Source organism: Scleropages formosus, chromosome 7 (assembly GCF_900964775.1).
Source record: "Scleropages formosus chromosome 7, fSclFor1.1, whole genome shotgun sequence".
Lineage (NCBI taxonomy): Eukaryota > Metazoa > Chordata > Actinopteri > Osteoglossiformes > Osteoglossidae > Scleropages > Scleropages formosus.
In genome coordinates this window covers 5,553,504-5,579,943 of record NC_041812.1, presented here as the reverse complement: position 1 = coordinate 5,579,943, position 26,440 = coordinate 5,553,504, and the positions used below count along the sequence as shown (strand labels likewise).

Sequence of the window (26,440 nt, the reverse complement as noted above, 5' to 3'; positions counted from 1 at the left end):
TTGATCGGAGGTAAAGCTCGCTGAGGAGGGGATTCGCACCCACAACCTTCATATTTTAGGATGATAGACCAAACCACGATGCTACCTGATGCCTCAGGGAATATTTTTTGCTATTTTTAAATGCATGGATTTTGATATATTTCAGCTTTTAATACAATCATTACAAGAGCCAGCAAATATGAGCATTGGCATCAATGACATCTTGAAATAACAGGAGTAATTTAAACATAAGATAATTTACTTTTATACTATAATACATACTGGGTCTTTCAACATATTCAAATTCACTTTTCAATGCATTGATTCATATTTTAAGTACTTTTGTGAAAGCAAAGTGATCTGAGGTCTCAACTCACACTTTGACCATTAAATGACATTGAAATACCTTTAATCGACATCCTAACATTGTTCCGTGGCTGCAGGACATATATAAAGAAGATAAAACAATGAATGGAAGGAAATATTTATGCCAGTGTCCATGTAAACATTCACACCGTGGTAGGATTATTTACTGTGTTTTCCTGTATCTAATGTAGGTTGTTCAGGCTCCGCGTATTGAAATCCTTTAAAAATGTTGCAAAGTTCTTCTTTTCATGGCATAGAATGAAGTAATGAGGTAATGAAGGGTAACTTACAGGACACAGGTGTGAACATATTTATTAAATAAACATGTTTTATTTATACTGCTGGCGCGTGTCTCCAGAACGAGCACTGCAGACAAAACACACCTGGCTGGAAGATCATGTTTATTTATTAGCAGAAATCGGAGCATCGATATGAGTGACCGCCGAACTGGCTTTTAAAAGAATAGGAATTATTGTTAAAAAAAAAAAAAAAAAGCAAACAGTAAAAATGGCGATTTCGGGTCCGTATTAGAATCGTGATCATGGAAGTTGGTATAAAAACCCCCAGCATGGTGTTTTCCTTCATAAATCAAATCTTCTTACTGCCCCTATTTATTATTATTATTAATTATTATTATTAGGATTGGCGGTTTGGGAGGAAACGTGTATCCAGAGAGTTTTCCTCGATCGCAACGGGCAACAATGTAACACTGACTCTGTGTGTCATTCGATGTCACTTACAGATACATGTTGTTGCAGCGTTACTGTCACCGATCTCAGGAAACCCGTCATGTCACGCGCGTCCACGACTCGCAACAGCGAACACATGTCACGTCGTCGCTGCAATTCGTTCCTCATCGCGGGGGGGGAAAAAGAAGAAGAAAAAGAAAAAAAAAAAAAAAAAAAAACCCAGGGGACACCGAGCGAGAGAAGCTCGCGCTCCCGCTCCGCCAACCGCGCGGCGAAACCGCGGCGTCTCCGCGAGCCAAAAGCGCCGCCGGACCGGCGCGAGCCCGCAGCACGAGGACAGGCGGCTCCTTTGAGGGTGTTTCGGGGCGGCTTCGGCCAAGTCGGGAAGCGATCGGACGGGGCTCTTACCTCTCACAGGGTCTCACAGGGTCTCGCAGTCTCTTCTTTGGCGCCTCAGATGCCTGAGGGGGTCGAACCCGGCTCCGCGGTCACACGCACGAGGAGCACATGTTGCCTGTTCGGTGCCACACGGTCATATGAGCTCCGGAGCCCGTCCATAGCGCCGCCGTATCCCACGGAACCGAGGGAATCCTGGGCAGCGCCCTCCCGCGACACACACGCATGCACTTCTTCGCCCCACGACGACGACAACAACAATAAGAAAAATAATTAAAAAAAAAAAAAATCGCAACAACACAGTAACCAGATGAGCGCGCGTACTACTGCGCGTTCGCGGCGAAATGAAGACCCCCCCCAGGTCTCCGGACCGCAGACACTCCGGCTGCGGGGGGGGCGTGCAGGATCTGAACCCCGAACCGATTTGATTGCTAGGAATGTATGATCCGCGGGGGGGCGTCGCTTACACACCCCGTACGGTGGAGGGGTCGAGGGGGGGGGGGCGAGAGGAGAGGGGGTGCCGTTTGCTGACTTGCGAGAGGTGCTCAGATGGACACCCCAGGAATAACAAGGAGTCGGTGGTGCTGCAACAGCAGGGGCAGTTTTAATACCCTGATCCCAGATCAGAGGGCAGGATCGTGACCGTCTCGTGCGTTTCCATTCATCCCCCTTTTAATGAACGTTTTCGCTCCCCGGGAGGTCGGTGCGACGCAGCACAGGAAGGACGAGCAAAACATACTATATTGGACACTTGGATCTTGTAGCAATTTCTCATGCAAACTTAGTGCTGCTCTACCGGTGGTAACTATAGCAATAATTCTCATAGCAACAGAAAGCTCTTCTCAAAGTCTCATAAATCATTCTTACTTTCTGGGAATTCCAGCATGTTATTCGTTATATTCATAACAGTATGTTACAATCTTGCTTACATTAATCAAGGCAATTACAGATCCCGAGGTTGTATAAAATCAGAAACATGACAAATAGAAGGTGTGCCATTTACCCTAGGAGAGGTGACAGATAGTAGGCGACAGAGAGGGAGGCTGTGATTTGGGATAAAGTGATGACCTGTATGTTCATTTGTCTAGGGAAGGGATTCAGTAGCATTATCTTATTATTTATTAATTTAGTAATAGCAGCTTAGATTTTTTTTTTTTTTTTTTTACTGGGCACATTTGGGTTAGGTACCCCTTCAAAGGTCCAACAGTAACATACCACCTGGAATATGAATCGCCAAACTTGAGATAAATGTGTCACTGTGCCCGGTTCCTACAGCGGCACCCCAATCTCCCCCCAGATACAGAGCGAGTCCGTGAGGAGCGCGAGGGGCCGATTTAGCATTCACGTGTCGTAGCTCCGACGGGAATTTTAAAGGACAAATGATGTACACTGACATGCTTGTAAATTAGGGTATTAAAATTAACACATGAACATCTTACTTGATGCCCAACAAGTAAAGAGAATATTAGGATATTATGGTAAGATGGTAAGTAACATGAGGTTGCCTGCACACACAGACTATACAAGGACTGACATGAGCACAAATTGGTCTGATGGTTAAAAAGCGCAGTAATGTACCTCCACCGTGAACGAAAGCTGGACACATGGAAACGGTGAGAGGCCACCAAAGCGGGCCATCAGTACCGCAATCCACCAGGCCTGAACTGGTAAATGTGCCTCGTTACCATGCTGGTGAGATTACATCCATCCACTAGAAGCAACCTCTCGCCCAGTGTAGGACTGCACTGGTCCAGAGCCTATTCAGGAGAGACAAGGTGTGAAACAGGGTACAACCTGGATGAGATGCCAGTTACTCACGCACTCACTCGCATTCACTGAAAGTCTCGCACCAAGGCAATTCAGAATGACCACTTGTGTTTGGACTGTGGGAGGAAACCAGAGCAGCAGGCAGTAAACCACACAAACACGTGAAGAACATGCAAACTCCACGCAGACTGAGCTGCATTGGAACCCACAGCCCAGGAGATGCGAGGCTTCACCACAGGCCTCTATGCCTCATTATAGATGGAAAAAAAATAGCCATTGGTGTAAAGCAAACAGGGTCACCACAAGTCACAGATTCGTAGTTTGTACTTTTACTGCATGACATTTAGATTCATATGTTTGTAAGAATATACAAAACCATAAAGAGTGAGAAGGAACTCCATCCTCACGTGATGCGGGAAAAACAGACTAACGGTTAACTGGTAGCACCACCTCAACCTGCGTGCGAGATACGCGGGGTCGTGTGGGACCGAGCACGCGAGGCACAAAAAGACTAAGTCGGAAAGTGCCGGAATGAAGATTAGGTTCCAAAACGATGGAAAGAACACACGATTATGAGCGCTCGCAGTAATGACAGCAACGACAGATGTAATTAAGAGCCAAACATTTCCGAGGAGGAATCCAACGGCAGCCTGCGGTGCGGTTGCCATGGATAACCAGCTACACAAAGCACTCGCCCAGCCGATGCACTTACGATGCAGCGGGATGCAATAAGGCAATTTGGCATTGGATTCGGACGACCTCGGGGTGACCCAAATTTACATTTAATGGAATACAAAAACAGCTTGCCAAGTATTCATAAACTGACTTCATGAATTACAATCCCACCCCCCTTGTAAAGCAACATACAACTACAGCAGAGTTCTCTGCGTCTTGTGAGACTGTCAAACAAAGCAGGACACGCTGTGTAGTGCAAGTTTGTGTGTGATGTACCGTATAAGCCTGAGCATCCATGCGGTCACAGATGCACGGCCATCTGGTCATAGCGTGATGTATGCTTCCCTCTTGTGGAGCAGTAACAGGGATGCTCCTGCACCCCCACCACCACCACCACCACCACACTGCAGTAGATGGAGTGTGAGATGGCATACAGATTCCTACAGTTTAAAAATAAATTCTCATGCCATTGAGTCAGGTGGTGTGCAACTTGAATTTACATTGAGATCATCATAGTAAACATAACCTCTGAAAAACCCAAAATGCCACATTATTTGTGCGGAGATGAACGTTGACACCCCAGCAAAACTTCTGTGCATTTTCACCGTAGTGCAGCTTCACCCTGGACGCAAGCGGAGTCAACTCCACGCTCACTAGCAGTCACCTCGACCATGTCTGACAGCTGTGACAGAGGGCAGCGACAGCAGCTTGGCATCACCAGGCTTCGTCTGTGTCTGTCTATGAATATATATACACACACTGCTCTTGCCAAGTACTGCAGCATCCAGTCGGCAGAAATGCAACCACACCCACAGGAGGAAGTTTGTTCCCTTTGTTTATTCATAAAATGTTATGTACAAGACAATTTATATTCCTTCATTTCTAAATGTACATTCAATATAGAAAGTAGTTTGGTCTCAATTACATAGAATTTATGAACTCTTTCAAATAGTGCAATATTACACTAGTGTTTCATTTACATAATTAGAATCAATACTGCTTTGATTTGTTTCAGAGGCTCTTTCAAGGCTGTAAAGACCAGTTTAAAAAAAAAAAAAAAAAAAAGGCAGGGATGATAGTGTTTTTTTGCATTCTTGGGGGTACAAACACACAGTGAGTTTAACAGTCTGCTTCTTTCCCAGGGCAGAAGTGACTGGGAAAGTGTGAGAAGACTGACTCGGACCTCCCACCTGGCACCCCTCCAATTTCCCTGGGATCGTCTGCAGAGTGGCAGATCATCACAGCTTAGCAATCATCTCCTTTACACCCCATCTACAGCATAAAAACATCTAATTGCTGCAAGACGGAGGAACACGTTCGTACAGAGACACTGCAGTCCTCTAAACAGGCGAACACTGGACGCTTTTCAGATCCGAGTGATGAAAAAGCCACACACCGCATCACCCCGCTGGACAAGGCAGGGCTTCACTATTCCAGAAGGTGGGCGTCTTCTCCTCACACGGAAAAAAAAAAAAAGGGGGCATCGATCAATAAGCCAATTCCCTCATCTTTGAGGATAAACAAGAAACACAAAAATGCCCCGATCAAAAACAACTTGACTGAATTGATTAAATAAAGCCCAAACTGTGATGCTGACTGGTCTTTCAGTGAAAGGTAAGGGATGGAGAAAGAGAGCACTCTGTGGGGGGGGCATGAAGGAGGAGTGTGGAGGAGTTGACACTTGGTGGCGGGACTTGCAGCCCCCCCCTCCCCCCCAGAACGCATCCTGGGGAGAGAGCTTCCGACTGGTTTCTGGGCCAACAAGGATGTCAGCTCTGGTCCCCGCCATCACTGTCCACAGGGGGTGGGACATTCTGGAGCACCGTAGAGCCTGTTCCGCTGGTCAGGTAGCCTGCGACACCTGGACCTGCAGGGGGCAGAGAGGATGTCCAGCAGACACAGGGCAATGGTCAACATGGAGAGAAAACAGCAAGTTCCCTAAAGTCCTTCAGCAAAAGGGCTCTACTTCTTCAGTTAAGACGCAGAAAGACGTGAATACCCTGGTACTCTTCCTAGGTGGGACTTTACACAGCGCCCCCTATGGAGAATGCTGTGCCACTACAGCATCACACATAAAAGCTGAAAGGGGGGGGCAATCAATCACAAATTCAACACCTTTCAGGTATTTCTGAAAACCTTTTCGTGTTTATTGCGCGTGTCCAAGTGTTTGTGGGAAACAGTCAGCTGGTAGCATAGTGGTTAGAGCAACTGCCTTTGGACCCAAAGGTTGCAGGTTCAAGCCTCACCTCCAGCTGTAGTACCCTTGAGTAAGGTACTTACCCTGAATTGCTCCAATAAGAATTACCCAGCTGTATAAATGGGTAAATAATTGTAACCTTAACATTGTAAGTCACTTTGGAGAAAAGCATCAGCTAAATGAATAATGTACATTGTACTGCACCAGCAATGAACAGACAGCTCTGGAAAACATCTCTATTTTGAAGGACAAAAGGCTTCGCTGAACCGAACCGATAGGCACTGCTGACTAGGGACTCGTTTGGCCATTGAACAACGGTGTCAGAGGTCCAATGTTACACACATCAGCCTGACTTGAGAGTTCGTTCCCATTAAAGCCTGTGTTATCGGCCAAGGACCCACGCCGGTTGCGGAAAGGCGGGTTTGAATCCCTACTCCCGCTGTAGTACGCTTGATCAAGGTATTTACTTCTGCACTGATATGGTAACTACCAAGCTGTACAAATAGGTACGAGTAAGTTCATAGTTAAAAAGAACATGCAAGTAACTTTGAGGAGAAGTATCTAGCTAAATGAATAATTTAATAATTCACGTCCTGATTCTGCCAGAGGGATCACTAGAGAAGATTAATACATGTGGAAAAATAATCACGTGGAGCTGAGTTATGCAAAATTGCCCAAACGAAGGCATTATTTGTGGCAATTTATTTCCCACATTAACTCAGACTGTGTTGCCAGCCTTTCCTTCCAAAAAGGAGACTTTTGCATGGTCAGGAGTCTTGACTCGGTCCATGTAGCTCAGGATGGTGTCTTGCTGAGAATCTGGTGTGTGGTGCTAAAAAAGAGGACTTTGGGGACAAGAAATGGCAAGAGCAGAATGCAAAATGAAGGACAGGGCACAAACAAACAAAGAGCGAAGGAGGAGAAAGGTACCTGTGTCACAGATAAAGGAGGAAGGGGGGGGTTGGGTTGAGGGGAATGGGGCAAGGAGGCCACCCTGGGTGAGGCATCTACAGCCCACTCCTCTGGTGCAGTGGGCTGCTGGCAGCCAGAATAGAAGGGGCTGAACATCCTGAGAAGAAGGGAAAAAAAAAAAAAAGACAAGAAAGGACAGGACAAGAAAGACGAAGGGGGGGGGAAAAAAAAAAAAAAAAAGCAGGAGGGTCAGAAGCAAAATGACCCCCAGGGTCAGGTCTGCGTGGGTATTTCCTAGAAAGACACTGGTTTCAAGAGCAACGGATAAATGACCGAGTTCGCCCCGGCCGAGCACTGTGCGTTTCACAGTGGGCAAGAGCTTTGGCTAAATTAATGAATATTAAAGACCCCTCAGACTTAATAATGGGACTGCATCTTGGCACAACGTGACGAGAAGCATAATTTTTCTTTTAAAGTGGACCAGAACAAGAAGCCTCTCCTGTATGCCCAGGAGGGGACAGCTGGTAGCGTAATGGTTAGAGCTGCTGCCTTTGGACCCAAAGATTGCAGGTTCAAATCTAACCTCTGGCTGTACTACTCTTGAGCAAGGTACTTACCTTAATAGCTCCAGTAAGAATTAACTAGCTGTATAAATGAGTAAATAATTGTAGGCAGATTAACATTGCAAGTGGCTTCGGAGAGAAGCGTCTGCCAAGTTAAAGAACGTAAACATCCAATCCAGTGCTTGGTGTATCCCGGAAAAGGTCGGGGAACAAAGCAGTACACAGGGTGTGCGCGGAATATGATGCATGTGTGTGAGCACTGAGGTTAAGAGAGCTAAGAGAGAAGGTTCTAGAGGCTTTGACTATGAGCAGGGAGAGTCAGAAAGGACCTTTCTCAGGTCAGACTTGATTTCTGGCTTCATGTCGCTGCAAAACCCTTGACGGCATATGCAGGACAAGATGGTTGCAGTGATGGAACCTCTGTGAAAACACCCATTTTCCTGATTTCGATGTGTTAAGCATTGTGAAATTGCAGAGTTTAAGAGTGTACGTGCGCGTGTGTACATACCTGTCAGGTAGCCCGCGGTCTGAGAATCAGAGATAAAGAGGTCATGTTTCTGGTCTTTGAAGGCACTCCACACAGTGGACCGGGAGAGGATTTCATTCACCTAAAATTTAAATATGGAGGAGAGCTATTGCTGCCATCTGTCCAACGGGGGGGGGGGGGGGACACCCTCGTATTGCAATCACTGGTCCGGAAAACCATGATTCATGGATGCTTTCAAACATTCAAGTGCACAACTCAAGTGCCAAAATGTATAGATCGTTACTCCCCATCTGGAGCCCCAGTAATGATATTGAATGTTTAGAATGAATCCCATTTGGAGTGAACCAGAAGCGTCACCTGCTCGCCGTACTGTAGACTCCGGCTCATGGACTTCAGCGCCTTGACAATCTGGGCTTTGGTGGCAGACGGGTTGTCCAGGTTTTCAAGGCCAGTCCCCTCCAGCAGCCGGAGGAGGTAGGGTACTAACTCCACCTTCAGAGCCTGAGTCCACACACACAAAAACAGGAACTGATCAAGTGCGTCAACTGTAGTCACAAAGCAGGCTTTATGCCGGTGGAACTCAAACATTGAGGGTGAACTGGAAGGACAAAACCTGTATGCAGTACCAGACCACTTCTGGAGAGAAGAAGAGAGCGAGTCACATGGATACCTGAGCAACGAGATCAGTCTGCTCCTTCTGGAACATGCGGTTTAGTGCCTCGCAGGCCAGCCCGACCATGTCCTTCCGCACCTTCATCCCTTTCATTAGGGGCCCTATTGTGTCCAGTGAGGCCATGGAGCGCACACACAGCTGGAACGGACCACACACGGTATTAGAGGTTGGTCCTTACACAACACCCATACTCACACCAGCAGCCACAGCAGCGGAAAGGGTGCCGCGCACCTCGTTGTCAGACAGCACGTGGACGAGGCGGATGGAGCTCTTGAGCACAGCATTGTTCTTGTGACTCAGGGTGGCCAGGATGCGGGGCAGGTGTCCTAGTGGAGGAACCTGGTCCGCCAGCTGCGTTTGGGTGCCGAAGAGACACACTGCTGCTGTGGTAACCGTCTCCAGAGTCTCCCCCTGACCAAGAGGCACAGGACAGCAAAAGTTTGCGGATACAGGACAGAAAGGGGGGACAGCCGTGCGAAACCCACCTGACATGTCCAAGCAGATGTTGACCTAACAAAGTCAGGTCTCACATTTAAAGTGTCACCTTGACATAATAGTGGAGTTAACCAAGAGACTTGAGCCATGGTTTTGTCTGGGCCTTTTTGGTAAGTTCTTGGTGAGGGGACAGCGCCCGCTGCAGCAGGTGGACTTACGTTGGGGTTGTTCTTCTCCATCAGCTCCGTCAGCGTCTCCAGGAGCGACACCAGGAACTCGCGAGGTTTGCGCAGTACCCAGCCTGGTTGCGCGATGAAGATGCGCAGGAAGACTCCGCCAACCACCAGTTCCCCCTGCCCTGCCCCGTGCGCCACCATGAAGTCCTCCTGCAACTGAGTGACACACGCACAAGGAAGCTGAACACCTACAACTTCAAAATGAGCTTTGTAGTTAAGGATCTATGATCTACAGACCTTAGCTTAACACAAAGTTGTCAACAGTCCACTTGGGTTTTTTTTTTTTTTTTTTTTTTTTTTTTAAAAACATTTACATACTCACATTTATTTAGCAGACACTTCTCCAAATTGACTTCCAATGAACTCTATGTAGTGTCATCAGCCCACACACCTTATTCACCGTGACGACTTACACTGCTAGATACACTACTTACACTGGGTAAGTACATACATCAGCAGAACACTCTGTTGCTCACACACTACGGGAGAACCTGAACAGCATGTCTTTGGAGTGTGGGAGGAAATCCACGCAGACACAGGGACAACATGCAAACTCCACACAGACTGAGTGGGGATCGAACCCATGTCCTCTCACACTGCTGAGGTGCTGTGAGAGAGCAGCGCTACTCGCCACCCTTAAACAAAGCACTTACTTTCCAGCTAACGTCAGGATTAGCCATTTGTTGTTTGTAGTGTCTGAGAAAAAGGAGAGGAGGACGACAAAAGAAATTGATTAATGGCTGTTACAGAGCACAGGCAGGAGTCCAGATACACAAGATCTCCCTTGAGGTTCTCTTGCAGGCCAGAGTTGCACAAAACCATCGAAGACCTACGTTAGTCATTTTCTGAATCAGCTTTGCTCGACACACCATTGTAACCTTCTCAGATGAATAGGGCAATGATGTTTATTCCCTACACCAGTGACACCTGTGCCACTGTACAGAACTGAGTTACAGATTCGAATCACTGAAGGACCAAGCGGGGGGCTTCCATACGCCAGCATCATGTCGTGGACAGTGGTGGAGACCGTCTCCCGGGAACTGTCATTCCAGATGAGCTCGGGGTTCTCGTGCGTGCCCTCGAAGATCTGCACCGCTGCCTCCGCGTTGTCCCGCATGGCCTCCACAAAGACGGCGGGAAGGAAGCGCAGCAGCGTGAGCCGCACCTGAGCGTAAGTGCAAGCGACAAGAGATTATTGGGAGTGAGTCACTGAACATTGACAGATGAGAATATCGGTGTCATTGTCTGAATTAAATCGTGGAAAGAATAAAATTAAAATTTGTTGTTTAAGATTTAAGGTAAAAACTAGACATTTCTGTGCTCATCACAACATCTATTATTTTTTCCAGGGGCCCATGTGAGCTGCACTGACTGACCTTGGGTCCCACCAGCTTGTCTGAGGTCATCTTAGCCAAGAGGTCAGCAGTCTGGCAGCGCACCTGGGGGTGGGTGGAGTTACAGAAGAGGTCCAGCAGGTAGATGAGAGCACCTAGAAGACCACAGCTGGATGTGAGCGGTAACCTGCCTAATGACAGAGGCAGAGAGGCGACCGGAGACGGACAAGACGGCCGCTAACCTTTTGCCATGGCCTCTTTAATGATCTTCGTGTTAGAAGTCAATGAATACAGAGTTTCCAGTACCAGCTGGCGACCTCCAGGTAAGACAAAATTCATTCATTGATTAATTCCGCTTAGCACTTCCCTTCTACGGCAGACCAGCGTTGATAGCAGCTTTCCCTTATGGGCACTGATGACAGTAAGTGGTTCCTTACTGGAGGGCAACGACTGCAGCAGCATCAGCAGATTTGAGAGAACCAGGGCTTCGGCAATGTTGCTCACGCAGTCCTTGTTCGCTGTGGTCATGTTCACAACCTACAGTCACAGGTTGAAGAGTTCAGAGAGTCATGTAAAGATGAGAAGAGAAGCGTGGAAACAAAAGGGATAAAATCAGTTCGTACAACAATCCAACCCTCATCTACTTATTATAGTTTAACAACAAACACTAAGCTAATATGCATCTTCAGATTTTGAGCCTACATGTAAAAACCTGCACGTTGATGCATTTGGCTGAATCTTAACAATATAACTTCCTAAAGTATTTGAGTGAGAAGGTACTGCTGTTGAACTCTAATACACCATACAGGTAGCAATGACCACCAAAGTATCTCAGAGAAACTGAGCTGCAGTACCTCCAAGGCCAGCTGCTGAACATTGGCTGCGCCATGAACACGTAGCAGGGAGAAGATGAGTTTGAAGTGGCCAATGCACTCAGTCTCTGACCCTGCAAAAGACACCTTCCAGTCTGTAACCAGAGCAGATGAGCCCTTGCCAACACATTCCACCAACGCTGATAACCAAAAGTTAGCAAACTTGGGGAGGCAAGAGAAAACAAAGGCTTTTTGCCACTGATCAGAGGCCCTTTCTCTTCACTTTGGAGCAACTGATGTTGCCATCTAGAGTTTCAAAGACTTTCTCAACAGCCAGTTTGAGTCATTCATTCAAATCATAGTTTGTTGAAAGCTCTCAAAGTAGTAACACAGGACGCTTCTAAAAACCGTGCCCCCTTCGTACCAGGGTGGTATCTGATAACGTTGCGGAGAGCCTCGAGTGCCATCTCGGCCCAGTGGAGCCGCTGGCCGTGCTGCTGAGATTCCACAGCACTGGCCTGGGTCATGGCGAGCAGGGTGTGCAGATACTGGGCCTGGGAGCCCACATAGTCCAACAGGCTGGCTGCAAATGCCTTGGGGAACTCGGGAGAGCAAGTGAAAAGAGAAAGACAGATTATGTGCCAAACCTGTTGGCACCCAGGGCTGTGTAGTCAGATTGATATAAAGCAATGGAAGATAAAAGATTTAAAAAAAAAAAAAAACCCCCCACACACACACACACCTTTGGCAAGAAATGTGAATATAATAGACTAAATCACACAGTAATAAAAACATTTTCATAAGGGAGAGAAAAAAAATTTCAGCTCATTTTATGGAAGACACTCATTTCCAAAGATATGAGTAGAGAACAAAATTAGCATCTGGAGTGGCGCATGAGCTCAGCACTGACCTCCAGGGGGTAGGCCGGCTGCTCGTTGTAGACCCGCACGAAGATCTCTCCGATGATCAGCTCTTTGCTGTGGTCACTGAAGACGAAGTCAGAACCAAAGTGCTTGTCACACTCACCCTGGACACCAAAGAAAGGTGAGCGATCACACATGCTGAAAAGATCTGTAGACATAGCTTGACCCGTAACCCCAACTAGAGTCCAACCCACAGCCCCACCCACATTCTCACCCTCTTGATGATGCCCTCCTGTTGAGCCTCAAGGAACTCCAGCAGTTCAGCCCGTGTACCGTTGTTCCAGATGAGATAAGGGTTCTCCCAGTTACTGTTTAGCAGCTTCAGCACCTGGGGCAGAAGTGCAGGAAGAGACTCTGGAGCTCGACTCTACTCTATCACAACAGCCCACTCTCCTGTACCTTGGGTAGTCTAATTGCACAGGTTCTGATCCATTTACCTAAATGGGTTGTCTAAGTGTCCCTACTGGGTCTACATTCACCACTTACTACTCTACAAATTTTTTGGCACATCTCAGCACAAGTGGTCAACTCATAGAAGGCCGCACATCATCTCCTCATATGATGGAATCACTAATGAGGAGCACAGATGCAGAGGCTGTAAAGTTCTTGTACAACAGTTTCCCTCTCCCATGCCTCCAAGATCACGAGGCTGCAGGATGGAAGCCACAAGGCAAATGATATAACTACTTTATACCCTTAACCTTGAAATATCTATCAGCGGAAAAACTGGGAATTCTGTCACATGCTTCTCCTGCACCCAGGCTGGCTACTGCCCCTCCTAGTAGAGTTCCGCAGCCCAATCATAACTCGCTGTGCTCACCATCGCACGCACGGACACCAGCTGCACCGTTTTCTTAGAGATCAACGTCTTCAGTCTATCATGCCAACACATTATTTCCAGTTGGCTTTTCCAGAACAAACAGCTGGGATATAATAAAGTGCTCACCTCTGTGGGTGAGTTGGAGCCCAGCTTCCTGGCGATGTAGGGGGTCAGCATAGCAGCCAGGCTCTTGCGGACCCTTGGGTTTTCAGGAGGAACCTCTTCCTCCTCCTGCACCGACTCTTCCCCTTGCTCTGCACTGTACCCTGCGAGTCGGCTCAGGGACACCAAACACAGCTTGGCCAGGTTGTTGGACACTTCCTGTAAGTGGCAGTGACACACAAGCCCAGGGATCATCAATTTACCACCATGTCTTTTCATTTGCCATTTACCTCATCTTATCAATTCTTTCAGTAATTTATACAGACATTTTGCTGGTGGCTTTCAGGTTAAGCATCTCAGTCAAGGATATAACAGAACCCACTGTCTAACACTTGAACCTGCAAACTTCAGGTCATGTGCAAGTGCCTATCACTATACTACATCCAATCTCAAAACAAGTTTCAGTTGAAGGTCCTCTATGAAAGAACAAAAACAAAACCCTGTGTTAACTGGTGTTTCGAGAAGGCAACACCTGCTGGTTGGTCTCCTGACTTGTCTGCACACCGCTCTCCTCCAACGTGTAGTCATAATTGAAGAGGTAGACCAAGAGGTGCCATAGCACACCAGCGTGGTACATGTGCGTCTGTAGGAAGAAGTCCACGGCAAAGGAGCTGACACATTCTACCACCAGAGCAGCTGTCCGTGGGAACGCCTGCAGAGAGGAGGGAGCCGGACAGGAGAGGTAAGGGCCAAAGTCTCAACAGTCACAGTAGCAGAACCATCGCTTGCGATTCCCACCTTGCCATAGTACAGGATGTGACACAGGTCTCTGATGATATTGGGTAGCTCAGTGATCTTCTCCCGGCATTCCTCAAACTGTGCCGCCACACTGTAGCACCTGCAGATGTGCCCGCACACCTAGGGAAACATGGCAGCCAATACTGGTCTTCAGTCTAAAGCTCAACACTATTACTCTTCATATCGATTCATTCAGTTAAATGAATCCTGTTTCTGATGAGGTAACTAGTCATGTAAAGATCAAAGAACGCAGTCATGGTGACACTATTCATTTCTCTACTCGAATGGGACAGAGACAAGATGGGAAACAGCAGAAGACCTGTAGCCATGTTTTCCTTCAATTACACACAAAAGTGAAACTTATTGTGATGGACAGTAAGAGCAGGCACTGACATGGGCAGCCAAATGATGAAGGCCTACCTGCACTGGCATGTCATCAGGCTTGCTGGAGGCAGTGAGCACAGCCACACAACGAGACAAAGCGTCCAGCAGTACCTGGGAGTGAAGAAGAGAAACACTCTCACTAACTGAGCCGTGTCTTCCTGTGGTCCACCCTACAGTGAGGGCAGCAGCAATGAGACGTGTTTGTGGACACATTGATGTGTGGGCGGGTGCACCTCTATGCCATTCTCCCTCCTCAGCTCCTCGGCATTGAGCGCCGAACATTTCACAGTATGAAAAGCCAGCTCCGTAGCGGCAGGCAGTAGGGGGGAGGTCTTGGAGAACAGCTGCTCGTCACCCGTCTCCATGGTAATAGTCTTGATCAGCATGGGATAACCAGAATACTTGTAAGGCTTCAACTCTGGAAAACATATGGATGTAATGTCAAGGTCACGACATCAACCCAACTCTGCCAATCAAATTATTAGATTGGAACAAATATAGTAAGTGGAGCAAACTGGAGCTGCTCACACAGTAAAGATACTAGGATTAGGTTAACCCTTAGTATTGACCACCACACACTCGTGAGAAAAGGGGAGCAGAAAGAGCAGAGGTGACAAGAGGACAGCAAGAAAGGAAAGCCCACTCAAAGGCTGGACCTTCTCTGTGCCTGTTGAATAGGATGCTCTGAGTCTTGAGGATCAGAATGATGTTCTCTGGGTCGGGTCCATCAATGACGCGGGCTGATTTGGTGCACAAGAATTCATAGGCTTTGTTCACCTTCTCGAACATGTCCTGTGCAGAAAAGAGGACGAACAGGTTGAACCATTTCCAATACTCTCAACACCAACTGTCCATAATGTTCCCCATGAAGCCCACCCTGGAACCAAAAGTCAGATGTGTTTTACTGGAGAGCTGCAGCTGAGTAAAGGAATGACGTGGTCTCATTTGGTCAGACCACAGACCAATACTTGTATTAACTCTACTGCCAACCATCAAAGGTACTTCAGGCATCAAACACTGACAGCGTGCTCTCTCTTAAGGCCCTCGGGTCTGACGTACCCTGCCCTCTGGGTTCTTGTCTGGGTGGTATTTTTGAGCCAGTCTGAAGTAAGCTTTCCTGATCTTACTCTCCTCGTGCCTGTGGACAGACAATAAGGCCAGTCACTTATGAACACCACAATGTGCGATTGTGAATCGACTCCACCTCACTCACTCAGCAGTACAGTCACTGCAGCCTACTGCCTAGTACACGCACACATCATAAAGAAAACAGAGGGATACACCAAGCTCCAGCAAAAGCTACTGAGATTAGTAGGGAGGAAAGAAAGGAAAACACAAACTTACTGGCCCTGTCCTATGGGCAGCTGGAGCACCTCATAGGCCTCATCCATGGACATGGAGGGGGGCTTCTTTTCCACTTCCTTCTTCCAGGCCTCCAGGGTATCCTTGAGCAGCTTCACCTGGAAAATGACATATGAAGGCATGAGAACTACGAGAACATACACCCACCATGGTGTATATTTCTCACGAAGCTCCGAGGCACACATCTCACACATGATTTACCGGGTCTCGGATGGGCCAGCCAGGGAATCGATTGGCGTCACACAGGTGCCGGAGGTAGTAGATGTTGCAGAAGAGCTCGTTCTCCAGCTGAGGGAAGCTGATCATGGGGATGGGGCAGTACTGGTACAGCGCCCGTGTGTTGCTCTGCAGTCGTGGCGAGAAGTCGGCCAGGTGGGCCGCTATCTTCTCTATCATCATGCGCCTGTTGGGGGTGCAAGCACACCAACACACATATCATTAGAAACACTATGGGTCACATCCAAACTATGACACCATCCTTCCGATATAGACTATAATTTGTGCCACAATTTTACTTCACATGCTGCCTATGCGTAAATGGAACTATACCACTTCCCACCCACCTCATCTCGCTGCTCCAGATGGCCTCAGGCGTATCGAACTCTCCCAGAAAGATCTCGGAGAAACGCTCAGACTCGTAGTTCTCCAGGTAGCAGACCATGGCCTCGGGCAGCACCGGACCCAGAATGCTGCGCTGAACCAAATCCTGACCTTTAGCCTGGGAAGGGACAGGTGGGGTCACAAGGGCTCAGGAGATGCTGCGACATGGATGTTCTGTCGCTTTGAAAACTGGACGGTGCTGTATGGTTCTTACCTCTTCAGACTTGAAGGCCTGTTTGAGATGACTGTATTTAAGGAAGCTGGAAAACACAAAAACAAATGTAAACCAGGGATGCTGGAATATGATAGTACTGCATATCAATGGGCAAGATGATATGGACTGAGACCACTCTATTGGGCTGTGTGCGTGCGCCTGTTCTCCCTTTCTCACCGGGCTACTGGAAGCACATTGGAACCAGTGTACATCATGATGAAAAAGAACACCCCAGTGAGGTAGAGACGAGGAAGGCTGGGGTTGTCCTGCATCACCAAGTACAGCAAGGCGGCTACCTTCTCCACCAGGATAGGGTCAAAAGTCAAAAGCAGCTGCATGAAAAGACAAAATGCAGAAGGATCTTCACAGTCGATAAGAACCTTAACTATACAAGTGATCACAGAGTTAAAAAAAAAAAAAATTTCAATTCAAATCAATGTAACACTGACACATAATGGCATCCATCAATTAAGCAAGCCAATTATAAAACTTAAAGAACAGACTTCTATTATCTCTATATTATATACCTGTGTATGCGCGTACACACACACACACACACACACACACACACACACACACACACACACACACACACACACACACACACACACCTGCAATTAAATACTTCAGAAAGAAGCAAGCAGCATAGACGAACAGTGACCCAGTCTGGGGTGTCTCATTCACACTCACCTGTACAATGTGCGGCAGACAGGTGTTGTCGCTGATGAGCCTCTTGACCCGGGGCAGCGGTCGGATGATGGCGTTGTCCTGGTCCCTGTGTCAACAAGCAGGGACACACCTTGGTTAAACGCCCCCAGAATCTGCAGGACAGCAACGTTGTAATGCTGTGGGGCAAGAAGTCGACTTTGTGCCTGACAATCTTAAAGGCCTCTGTGGAGACCAGGGCAAAAACCAAACCACCAGTGAAGACCTGGACCTGCGGCATAGAACCTTGGTCACTTCAGAACCCTTTTGAACAGTACCACATAGTTAAGCGGAACGTAAAGGCGAAAAGAAATAATTTGAAGTGCAACAAATGCATCTCTGATGTGTAGCCAAGTATCTGTCAGCATGCAACGTAACCCATCGGGGTACCTGCTGGGGAAGTACGAGCACATGGTGGTGAGCATGTTGAGAATGAGGGTGGCCAGGTCCGTCTCGTTCATCACCGCCTGTCCGCTGGCCAGCAAACACCACTTAAGCTGGGGGATGGCCTGCAGGGGGCGCCAGCCATCCATGCCCTGGGACCAGCAGCGCGTCTTTGCCGTGAGGGTCCCCTCATTCCAAAAGTCCTGCATCTAAGGGATGAGGGAGGAAAGCAGAGTACAGTAAGGTAACAGAACAAAACAGCGAAACATAAAATGTGCATCATTTACATTTATTCACTTAGCAGACGCTTTTCTCCAAAGCGACTTACAACGGATACTATGTAGTGTTGCTAGCCCACACACCTTATTCACCGCGGTGACTTACACTACTTTCAATGGGTCACTCATCCATTTACCAGTGGAACACACTCTCTCTCTCTCTGTGTCATTCACACACTATGGGGGAACCTGAACAGCATGTCTTTGGAGTGTGGGAGGCAACCAGAGCACCCAGAGGAAACCCACACAGACACAGGGAGAACATGCAAACGCCACACAAACTGAGCAGGGGTCAAACCCACGTTCTCACACCACCCAGGTGCTGTGAGGCAGCAACGCTACTCGCCCCCAAAATCCAACACATCAAATCCAAAGAGATGCTGAAACCAGTCTCTTCAGAACAGTTTTCCCAATCAACTGACTGCTACGTAAATGTATCCAACACAATTACATTTATTTCTTTAGCAGATGCTTTTCTCCAAAGCAACTTCCAATGAACTCTATGTGGTGTTATCAGCCCCACACACCTTATTCACCAAGGTGATTTACACTGCTAGATACACTTACACTGGGTGACTCATACATATATCGACCATCATCCGCTATGACCACTTACGCATTTGCTTTGAGGTTCTGCAGTACAAAGCTACTAGAACACCACAAACCAGCAGAATGGTAGTATCAGACCAAAAAAAAAAAATAAAAAAAAAATAAAAATGAAAGTAGCAAGACAGCTGGTGTTTTGAGTTCTTTGTTATGCATATCTGCCGTAGACCTCAAATCTACACTGTTAAGAAAAGAGCTAATAAGCAAAAACATAAGTTAGAGGATTTAGCTAAATACAGCATCTATGCTTTCCACTGTGAACCAACACTCGAGTCCAACCAGAGAAGACGGCAAACAAAAGTGAAACAAGTTCCTTCTGAACTTCTCCAGGGCTGAAGAATCTGCATAAGAAAGAAAGTCTTGCTAACCGTCTTCCGCTAAAGCACATTGCACGCTTTTACCCAGATGACTATGGTGCATCCTGCGAGGTCAGTCTTGACCACGTTCACGCTCTGAGCCAAGCAGAGACCGTTTAGCCGACGAGCAGCGCTTCAGAGCTTCCGCCTCGACACGGAGGAGAACCTCACCTCCTCAAAGCTGAAGGGCCCCCTTCTCTCCTTATCCGCATTGCCGAAATACCACTCCTTCACGCTCTCCCTCTTGGAGTTCGGGGCTGCCTCCAGGACATTGCTCTGGTGCATCGAGAGAGGGACAGTAGTGAGCGGCAGGTCTGCGAGATGGACACTGGCCTTGGAGCAACAGTACATATTAAGTAGATTATGAGCTTTAAAAGGAATCAGTTTTTTTTGTGATGTGATGACTCACATTGCTACTTATTTCTTTCAGCTGTTATGCTCAGCAAGAAATTTCCTCATTTAGCTGATGCTTTTCTCCAAAGCAACTGACAATGTTAAGACTACAATTACTACAAGCTTACCATTATTTACTCATTTAGGCAGCTGGGTAATTTTACTGGAGCAGTTTAGGGTAAGTACCTTGCTCAGGGGTACTACAGCCAGAGGTGGGGATTGAACCTGTGACCTTTGCATCCAAAGGCAGCAGCTCTAACCACTACACTACCAGCTGTCCCCAGGAAGAGTGTGAAGTGTAACCTAATCAGAGTAAGTTCACTCAAACACAAGCTGGTAGCTGTTATGGAAAACACTCTCTCTCTCTCACACACACACACACACACACACACACACACACACACCTGGAGGGGCACAGTAGCTCGGCTGGTATGTAGGTGGGCCAGAGTGAGCAGGTCCACCAGAATGCGCACGCCACCGGAGTCCATCAGTTCTTTCACATTTTTCTTCGAAAAAGAGTTTGGGCAAAGAAAGCAATTAAAGATCTTTCAGCTGGACAGGGTTTGTCAAAGGCTTCCACTTTTGATGTGCGTAAAACGCACACTTTAGCTGCAAGGACTTAGGGGCGAGCAACCGGACCGCGGAGAGCGGACGGACCGAAAATGAGGGACTGCGCTCACCTTGTTGAGGATGAGCTTGTTGAGGAAGAGGACGAGTCTGTCCCTCTCCAGCCGGTCTGTGCACTGTCAGAGAGACAGAAAGAAAAGCAGCATTGTGAATTCACGAACTCCAGCACAGTATACAGCGGTCTCCTCTTAGCCGCGGTCCGAAAATATTAAACGGCAAATTCCAGAAACGATTCATACATTTCAAATTGCACGCCGTTCAGAGTAGTGTGATGAGATCTTACATTGTCCCGCCCGGGACGGGATTCAGACACTGTATACCCCACCCGCCCGTTAGTCGCCTAGTAGCCGTCTTGGTTATCAGATTAACTGTCGCGCTATCGCAGTGCTTGTGTTCAAGTTTTTTTTTTTTTTTTTTTTTTTTTTAAGTATACATAGGGTTTGGTGCCATCTGCAGTTTTAGGCATCCACTAGGAGTCTTGGAACATATCCCCTGACAACTGGGGGGAGACTACTGTACTTCACAACCTTCAGTAGAGGGATGCAAAGCTCCTGATCAAAATGGCTTTAACATCTATATTGCATTTTCCCCACCAATTACTCCATTGCAAGTAATATTTAGACAGTGTAATGAGAAATGTAACTACACAGAAGAAAAAAAAAAAATCCAGAAAATTCAGCATGTATAAATGGATTAAAAAAAAAAAAAAAATTTCCCTACTTCTATTCTCCATGCTGCCCCATCCCCTCCCAGCATCACCACACTGACCCGGTCCAGCATGCCCACGATGTACTTGGTGTCGCTGAAGGGCCCGATCTCCTCGCAGCACCGCCCATACACAATGGCTAAAGCCTGAAGGCACTCGCACTTCATGCTGACCTTGGACGTGAGAAGGAAGCGGTGATAGAGCTCATTGAAGAACTCGTACCTTGGAGGAGACAATGGGGAGACTTCATTAAGTACAAAGGCGTTGTTCTAAAGATCTTTTCAGCTCCAACAAATTCACTTATGGCCCTAATAACTCCATCATATCTTGATGTACGTTTGACACAAACACATTGACTGATGACGTTTCAGCAACAGGATAACATACGATCTCTTGATGGCCACCGTCTCCTCGTTCTCATCTTCCTCCAGCAGCAAGCGCAGGTAATAATCTCCAATCTTTATTTCATCCGCAAGGCACTCGTACTTCACCTGCACAGTGCAGAAGTACCCCACACACACACGGGCTCAGCTACTAATATTTCTTTGACAACACAACAGGTGCATTTTACCTGTATCATCAAATTTTACACCTGACCAATACCAGGAGATGCCTGAAAGACATCTAAATGTCTAGGTTTAAAACATCCTTTAAAAGCACGAACGCAACACAAACTTGGTTTGTTCACAAGTTTACAATTACCTTTATGTAATATATACAACCTGTAACAAAAAAAAAAAGCTTGATTGTTAGCATAGTCAGATGCAATTCCGTATGCGACACATATCGGGCCAGAACATATTTATATCAGTATGAATAAAATTAACATAAAAGAACTTCTATTTGTCGATTTTCGAATCCATAGTTTTTCCTCATGTTTTTGCTGTCAGCGTCACCCTTTTGCCCCCCCCCCCCCCCCCAAAAAAAGTCCACCTGTCCATTAGACAGGTATAAAATCATTACATTTGTCTGAATGTCTATTTAACGTAAATTAGCTGTTCCGTCAACAACCACCGATGTCAAATCGCACACACACAAGAACACTAAATGCTGACCAATCAAATGCAGGCATTTTGTCAATGAGGCAACGACCAGTCAAATGTACTCGCACATACGCTGCAGAAACCCAACAGCAGGATGCTCTGGGATCACGCGCCACCAGTCCACTCGAAGACATTTCACCTCCTTAGCAAGCAACCCTCCACCACTAACCCCTGACCTCAAACTCCTGGTGGTTCCAGGCGATGACGCTAGCGCTGCCCAGCTCCCGGTCCACGTTGAAGGCACGCATCTCCGCTTCCAGAGCGTCTCGGAGCTCCTCCCGGGTCTTCAGGTTCCAGATCAGGTTGGGTTGCGCGTGATCCTGCTGGAACCTTGGGATGGTAGGGGTTCATGATAGAAGCACAAAAAGGAAGAGCAGAACAAATAAGAGGACTGTGTGTGAGTGAGGTTGAGAGCAAAAGTGTAATATAATGGAGGAATATTTCATTGATTTCTACTTTGCTTACATTAAAAAAAATTTAAATGCTAATATTTTAACTGTCACCAGGTCTTACATTCTCCTGTGACCCAACCATTCACTTTGTCTACTTAGATATATGTTTAAGTGCATCTCCCAAATGTACAGTGGTAAAGCTATGATGCTGAGTCCTAAATTACTTCAGACAGCATTTATTACCTTTTTTTCATTTTTTTTTTTTTTTTTTTTTTTGAAGAGCAGTGCATCGCAAAAACAGAGCAGAAAAACACCCTGAAAAAATCCAAATACATCCACAAACCGAAAAACATGCAGAAGGTTATAGGATTTTACAGGTGTGACCATATAGCACTATCTAATAAGTCCAAGAAGAGTAGACAAGCATCCCAAAATTCATTACAATTGCTACGTAGCTCAAATGTAAAAATTTTCCAGCAGAAGAAAGTTACACTTCTGTCGTCCATATACTTAAACTTTATATTCCTTTACAGTGTAAACCATAAAGGAATATAAAGAGGAATGAATATATTTTCTGGTGCATCCGAGGGTTGTAGTTTATAGTAAGGCTCGACTGAATGCGTCCGTCCTTCCCGCAGGAGCAGCGGCAGGAGGTCGGTTATACCCACAGGTCAGAAACAACAGACCACCTGTAGTAGAAGAGCTCCCAGTTGACTTCGATCTTGATCCTCTGTCTCCTCTTCCGCAGGATCACAGGCTTCTGGTTCAGATTCTGCAATGAACCAAGTGAGCATCAGGCACAGCCGCCGGGCGGCCTTCGTGTGAACAGGGTGAGACTTCCACCTCTATAGTTCAGGGGAAGGACCTAGGTAAGTTAGCGGGTGATCAAGGCAGCGGGTTAATGTGGATTATTACAGAAGAACCATGTTCCAGGATGCACAGCTGGGTCTAGTTCACCAAAAAAAACCCCACACACACACAAAAACCTTAATAATGCAATTTGTTACCCTTTGGGTAATGCTAGACTAAGATACCTTATATGCCAGTTGGAGTTGTCATTCTGAGCTATCAATTCGGCTGTAGAGAAATTTTAAATCCCTGTTGAAAGTAACACTGCCTCTTTTTCACAACGGAATCGCAAATCAGATCTACTTTTCTTACTGCGACAATCATTTCTATTGAACACAAGCTAGAACTAAACAGAGCTAACGAGCATGTTCGATATGTCTGGTGTCTGATATTACATATTATGCATATGAGGTGTAACACACACACACACACACACACACACACACACACACACACACACACACACCTCAGCTTCTGTACTTATTCCCATACAATATGAAATGGATGAATGGCAGACTAACTCAAACCTGATACACAGATGTAGGCAATTCTTGCCATTAAGTGCTGATGTAGAGATTAGAGCAGTAACAGGCTTATGGTTTTTCCAGCACCAGTCATCTACTCACCAGAGTATTTCTGTCCTGCTGATTGATTGACGGCAAAAAGACACAAGGGACAGGGAAGGGGGGGGAAGAGGTGGAAACAGATTACAATTCTTTCAGTTTGTCCTTTAGTGGGATATCAATGACAAGGTGACCATACTCATACTTCCAGTGTCAGCTTTTTCAGTGTTTTACATCTCATTTGAGCTATACAAGTTTACAGGGTGATGTGATGACTGTATAGCAGCTAGTCAGCACTAAAATTTGACTGAAAAAACTAGATGGTGCCAACATATTGTGCTCTAGAAGAAGTGCTCATTAGTACAGTGCTACAAAACCCACACTAATCAAAGCCATCATATAGGTCCCAATGCCAGTGAATAAACTCCTTCTGACATCCCCACAATTACATCAAAGATGGAAGAACCAGAACAAAATATTTGAATGAGTCCCTGTGTCAGAACCCAATGGTGATCAAAAAGGAAATTCACATTAAATCAACAGCATAATAATGCTCAAAAGGCAAGAGAAAAACATTCCCACTGATCCAGTGTGCAATTCCTCAGAGTGAATAAGAGTCAGAAAACCATGGACAGTGAAGATAGTATCTGCCAACCAAATGGAGGTAAGATCATGCCAACGTGGGAACATTCGCTGCTTTGCTGAAGAACATCAGCATAGTTCAAGACCAGCTGTCAGCAGATCTCAGGATGGCCCCAGGAGCAAGTAGGTCGACAAAACTAACAGCACACCTCCTTCTGTGCGATGCCCATGCGATCGCGCCAGTGCATCAGCATCACATCCACCTTCTCCTTGGCAAACTTCTCCACTTCCTTGGCTGCCTTCCCAGCCAGACGCTGCCACTCTGGCACCTTGGTGCCCTGGCCGTACTGGTCCTGTGGGGACAGCGGAGCACCGTTGCAAAAGTTCAGAGTTACTTCAGTGAGATGAGCATAATTCACACCACATGGCCTTAGGTAAACAAGGTCGGTTAAGGAGATCTATCAGATATACAAAACAGATGGGATTTTATCTGTGTTGTTTTTGTAAGCTCATTACTTATGACTCATGACTTATTTCCCTACATACAGATTAGATAAAATGCATTTTTTTTGCCTAAGATGTAGGACTTGACAGTACAAAATGCAACTAAAAACTACAGAAAAGTCTGATTTTGCATTTATCGTTCGTGGCACTAATCGTTATCCAGTTATACGATTTGCTTGCTTGTTTCGAGAACTGTGAGGCGGTTACCGTGGCAATCTTGACGTTGTCTCGAACGTGCATCCTATCCACATCCTTCTCAGGTACACGATCAGTACTGTCCAGGTATGCTAGCAGACCTGATGGCTGGAGATGAGACCAATCCCACTTACAAGTCATACAAGTTCACCCACCTCAGAGCCAAAACAAGGAGCTTACTGGAAACATTTGCTAAGGGAGCAAACTGGTAGAAGAGACAGGTGAAGGTGAACCTTAGTTTCACCGAAGTTTATCACTAATATGAGCTAGTGGAGTGACCACTGACCACCGACCACCAGCACTCACCAGTATTCTCTTGAGTAGGCTCATGGCAACAAGGTTCTCTGCTGTCCATAGACCCACAAGGTGCCGACTCAACTGCCTATGGGCACAAAAAGCTGATCTGTCAAGAAGTTCTTTAGCTCCACCCTTCAGGGTTCTGCACTCCGGTGGGTGTAAAACATACTCTCGGTGAGCAGGTGTCTGAACATGTGTCGAGGTTAACGTCGGACTGTGAAATAGGGGTTTGCGTTTGAAGTCATCACCTGTGGGTGAGCATCCTCTGGTCTGTGCTGATGGTGAACATGGAGGTGTGAAGATGTCTAGGCAAGGCCCCCTCACTCAGAGCCAGCTCCTGCATCTTTGTGGCGATCTCTTTGTCCCCCTCCTTTCAGCAACACAGTGATTGTCAACACCATCGCGATTCTTACCATAACTGCCACAAGCACAACTTACGGTCAAAACAAGAAAAATGAAGCATCAGCAACCGCAATAACGATACTCTTGAGATCTTCTCACTCTGAGAATGAAGGCAGGACAGCAGATGCATGCAGCCTCACCTCAATAATGGCCTTCATGACCAGGCCAGCTCCCTTCACAATGGCCAAGGAGGGGTGCTGTAGACAGGCACAAGTCAACTTCATGATGCCAACTGGACCAAACAGCCAGAAATCACATGTTGTTACTAATTGTTACAACAATTCCACACACCAGTTCCACTAGGCTGCAGCCAAGAAGCTGGAGTTTCTGTACCTGTACAAAACAAATGGAAGGTTCTAGAACCTTCCATCACACCAATCTTACCGTCTACCTACCTGGAAGAGTTTGAAGAGTGTCCTTCCATCAGCAGCCACCATCTCCAGGAGCATGTCAAACTGCTGGCCCTCAGTGGTCTCGCTATAGGGGGCGCAAAGAGCGAAGGTGAGGAAGTCCAGTAGGGAGCTGATGACAAGGGCTCCAGTGCCTTGTTCCTGTGGGTGCACACACAAAAGAAGGGCATTGATGTCAACTTCAGCGTGAGGATACAGCACCGACTCCTGCACTGCCCAAAGCATTATCGTTGTATACAAATGTGAACACAATAAAACAGCCAGGGGATATGTGAACGAGTGAGAAGATAAGGAAGTTACTGTAAGTCAGTAAGTTCATGATGAGGTAGTATATGCAGAATTACATTTATTCATTCAATCAGACGGTTTTCTCCAAATCAACTTCCAATGAACTCCATGTAGTGTTATCAGCCCACACACCTTA

The 26,440-nt window shown here is 46.7% G+C and overlaps 2 protein-coding genes across 5 annotated transcripts in view; both read right to left on the bottom strand.

Annotated features, from left to right (window-relative positions):
- The window catches only part of LOC108937784 (transmembrane protein 108-like), a 46,565-nt gene extending 44,688 nt beyond the window's left edge, over positions 1 to 1,877 (bottom strand). For all 3 annotated transcript variants that reach the window (XM_018757939.2, XM_018757940.2, XM_018757938.2), the window contains exon 1: positions 1,443 to 1,877. The gene's annotated coding sequence lies outside the window, so the exon portion shown is untranslated. The remainder of the gene's footprint in view (positions 1 to 1,442) is intronic.
- Positions 1,878 to 4,943: 3,066 nt separating this feature from the next.
- LOC108937765 (dnaJ homolog subfamily C member 13-like) overlaps positions 4,944 to 26,440 on the bottom strand; it is a 38,160-nt gene continuing 16,663 nt past the window's right edge. The window contains exons 15-57 of one of the 2 annotated variants that reach the window (XM_018757910.2): positions 26,002 to 26,157; positions 25,747 to 25,803; positions 25,453 to 25,574; positions 25,214 to 25,289; positions 24,920 to 25,015; positions 24,418 to 24,561; positions 23,690 to 23,707; positions 22,904 to 22,986; positions 21,999 to 22,152; positions 21,167 to 21,270; positions 20,842 to 21,001; positions 20,127 to 20,189; positions 19,851 to 19,952; positions 19,225 to 19,329; positions 17,820 to 18,022; positions 17,415 to 17,499; positions 16,902 to 17,056; positions 16,725 to 16,770; positions 16,474 to 16,628; positions 16,112 to 16,313; positions 15,893 to 16,008; positions 15,608 to 15,686; positions 15,205 to 15,340; positions 14,782 to 14,966; positions 14,585 to 14,659; positions 14,165 to 14,284; positions 13,899 to 14,078; positions 13,391 to 13,585; positions 12,659 to 12,772; positions 12,432 to 12,548; positions 11,946 to 12,123; positions 11,564 to 11,655; positions 11,147 to 11,246; positions 10,952 to 11,026; positions 10,752 to 10,864; positions 10,371 to 10,540; positions 10,029 to 10,071; positions 9,358 to 9,531; positions 8,936 to 9,115; positions 8,702 to 8,842; positions 8,389 to 8,532; positions 8,053 to 8,152; positions 4,944 to 5,739 (exon numbers count right to left, since the gene is read on the bottom strand). In XM_018757910.2, the coding sequence (XP_018613426.2) occupies positions 5,642 to 5,739; positions 8,053 to 8,152; positions 8,389 to 8,532; positions 8,702 to 8,842; positions 8,936 to 9,115; positions 9,358 to 9,531; positions 10,029 to 10,071; positions 10,371 to 10,540; positions 10,752 to 10,864; positions 10,952 to 11,026; positions 11,147 to 11,246; positions 11,564 to 11,655; positions 11,946 to 12,123; positions 12,432 to 12,548; positions 12,659 to 12,772; positions 13,391 to 13,585; positions 13,899 to 14,078; positions 14,165 to 14,284; positions 14,585 to 14,659; positions 14,782 to 14,966; positions 15,205 to 15,340; positions 15,608 to 15,686; positions 15,893 to 16,008; positions 16,112 to 16,313; positions 16,474 to 16,628; positions 16,725 to 16,770; positions 16,902 to 17,056; positions 17,415 to 17,499; positions 17,820 to 18,022; positions 19,225 to 19,329; positions 19,851 to 19,952; positions 20,127 to 20,189; positions 20,842 to 21,001; positions 21,167 to 21,270; positions 21,999 to 22,152; positions 22,904 to 22,986; positions 23,690 to 23,707; positions 24,418 to 24,561; positions 24,920 to 25,015; positions 25,214 to 25,289; positions 25,453 to 25,574; positions 25,747 to 25,803; positions 26,002 to 26,157 (5,211 nt within the window). In that variant the 3' untranslated portion in view covers positions 4,944 to 5,641. The remainder of the gene's footprint in view (positions 5,740 to 8,052; positions 8,153 to 8,388; positions 8,533 to 8,701; positions 8,843 to 8,935; positions 9,116 to 9,357; positions 9,532 to 10,028; positions 10,072 to 10,370; positions 10,541 to 10,751; positions 10,865 to 10,951; positions 11,027 to 11,146; positions 11,247 to 11,563; positions 11,656 to 11,945; positions 12,124 to 12,431; positions 12,549 to 12,658; positions 12,773 to 13,390; positions 13,586 to 13,898; positions 14,079 to 14,164; positions 14,285 to 14,584; positions 14,660 to 14,781; positions 14,967 to 15,204; positions 15,341 to 15,607; positions 15,687 to 15,892; positions 16,009 to 16,111; positions 16,314 to 16,473; positions 16,629 to 16,724; positions 16,771 to 16,901; positions 17,057 to 17,414; positions 17,500 to 17,819; positions 18,023 to 19,224; positions 19,330 to 19,850; positions 19,953 to 20,126; positions 20,190 to 20,841; positions 21,002 to 21,166; positions 21,271 to 21,998; positions 22,153 to 22,903; positions 22,987 to 23,689; positions 23,708 to 24,417; positions 24,562 to 24,919; positions 25,016 to 25,213; positions 25,290 to 25,452; positions 25,575 to 25,746; positions 25,804 to 26,001; positions 26,158 to 26,440) is intronic. The other variant, XM_018757911.2, reaches the window with a different exon arrangement.